This window comes from Leucoraja erinacea, chromosome 11 (genome assembly GCF_028641065.1).
Source record: "Leucoraja erinacea ecotype New England chromosome 11, Leri_hhj_1, whole genome shotgun sequence".
In the NCBI taxonomy this organism is placed as follows: Eukaryota; Metazoa; Chordata; class Chondrichthyes; order Rajiformes; family Rajidae; genus Leucoraja; species Leucoraja erinaceus.
In genome coordinates this window covers 4,498,477-4,499,449 of record NC_073387.1, presented here as the reverse complement: position 1 = coordinate 4,499,449, position 973 = coordinate 4,498,477, and the positions used below count along the sequence as shown (strand labels likewise).

Genomic DNA, 973 nt, shown 5'->3' with positions numbered 1-973 from the left:
GAGTTGCCGAACCAGGCTGTGATGTCTTCAATATGCTCTCTGCCGTACACTTCTTCAAATTCAATCGAGCACTCATCAACATGCGAATCTCCTCAATCTTCTAAGGACTTTAAGTCATTGTTTCAGTTTCAGTTTAGTTTATTGTCACATGTGCTGAGGTACAGTGAAAAGCTTTTGCTGCGTGCTATCCAGTCAGCAGAAAGACAATACTTTTTTTTTATTTTTTTTTTTTTCAGCGTAAAATAAATACTTTATTTCAATAGACTGGACAGTTTCCCGCACAAGTGAGCAGGTGAGATTGTTGGGTGAAAATACTCTGTGTAGATCTGTAGGGATGATTGCTGCGACATCTCAATCTAGTTGTCGTTGGCGTAGTCGGCAGGGTTCTTTTTCATAGACAATTCGTGTTGGCGGTTGCCCCAGGTGTAAACCATGTACGATATCACAAATGGGGGCACAACCCGGAAAACATGCTCACGGAAACGCCTCCATGAATTGGGGATGCCTTTGGAGAAGTAATTTGCAAAGGCCCTCTGTTCAAACGGGGAGAGGGTGTAGGTGATGATGTGCCGCACCCTGGCTAAGTTTCCAAAACCGTGACCCATCCTGCAGTCCAAAGCAAGTCCAAAGGCTCTTCCCGTCTCCTTGGTCCCGACCAACAATGGCAGAAAGACAATACATGATTACAATCGAACCATTTACAGTGTGTAGATGCATGATAAGGGAATAACCTTTATGCAAGGTAAAGCCAACAAAGTCTGATCAAGGATGGTACGAGGGTCGCCAAAGAGGTAGATAATAGTTCAGCAGTGCTCCCTGGTTGGGGTAGGGTGATTCAGTTGCCTGTTAACAGCTGGGAAGAAACTGTCCCTGAATCTGGTGGTGTGCGTTTTCACACTTCTATACCTTTTGCATGATAGGCTTTCTTTATGATTACATCAATATGCTGGGCTCACCACAGATCGTCAGAGAT

At 44.4% G+C, this 973-nt stretch overlaps 1 protein-coding gene across 1 annotated transcript; it reads right to left on the bottom strand.

Moving 5' to 3' along the window:
* Nucleotides 1-216: 216 nt before the first annotated feature.
* Nucleotides 217-681, bottom strand: LOC129701347 (cytochrome b-c1 complex subunit 8-like). Its single transcript, XM_055642482.1, has one exon. The coding sequence runs from the start codon at nt 603-605 to the stop codon at nt 357-359; it is 249 nt and encodes an 82-aa protein (XP_055498457.1). The 5' UTR covers nt 606-681; the 3' UTR covers nt 217-356.
* Between the last annotated feature and the right edge of the window lie 292 nt (nt 682-973).

Coding starts and splice junctions, on each gene's coding strand:
- LOC129701347 (XM_055642482.1), bottom strand. CDS start 605: ATGGGTCACGGTTTTGGAAACTTAGCCAGGGTGCGGCACATCATCACC.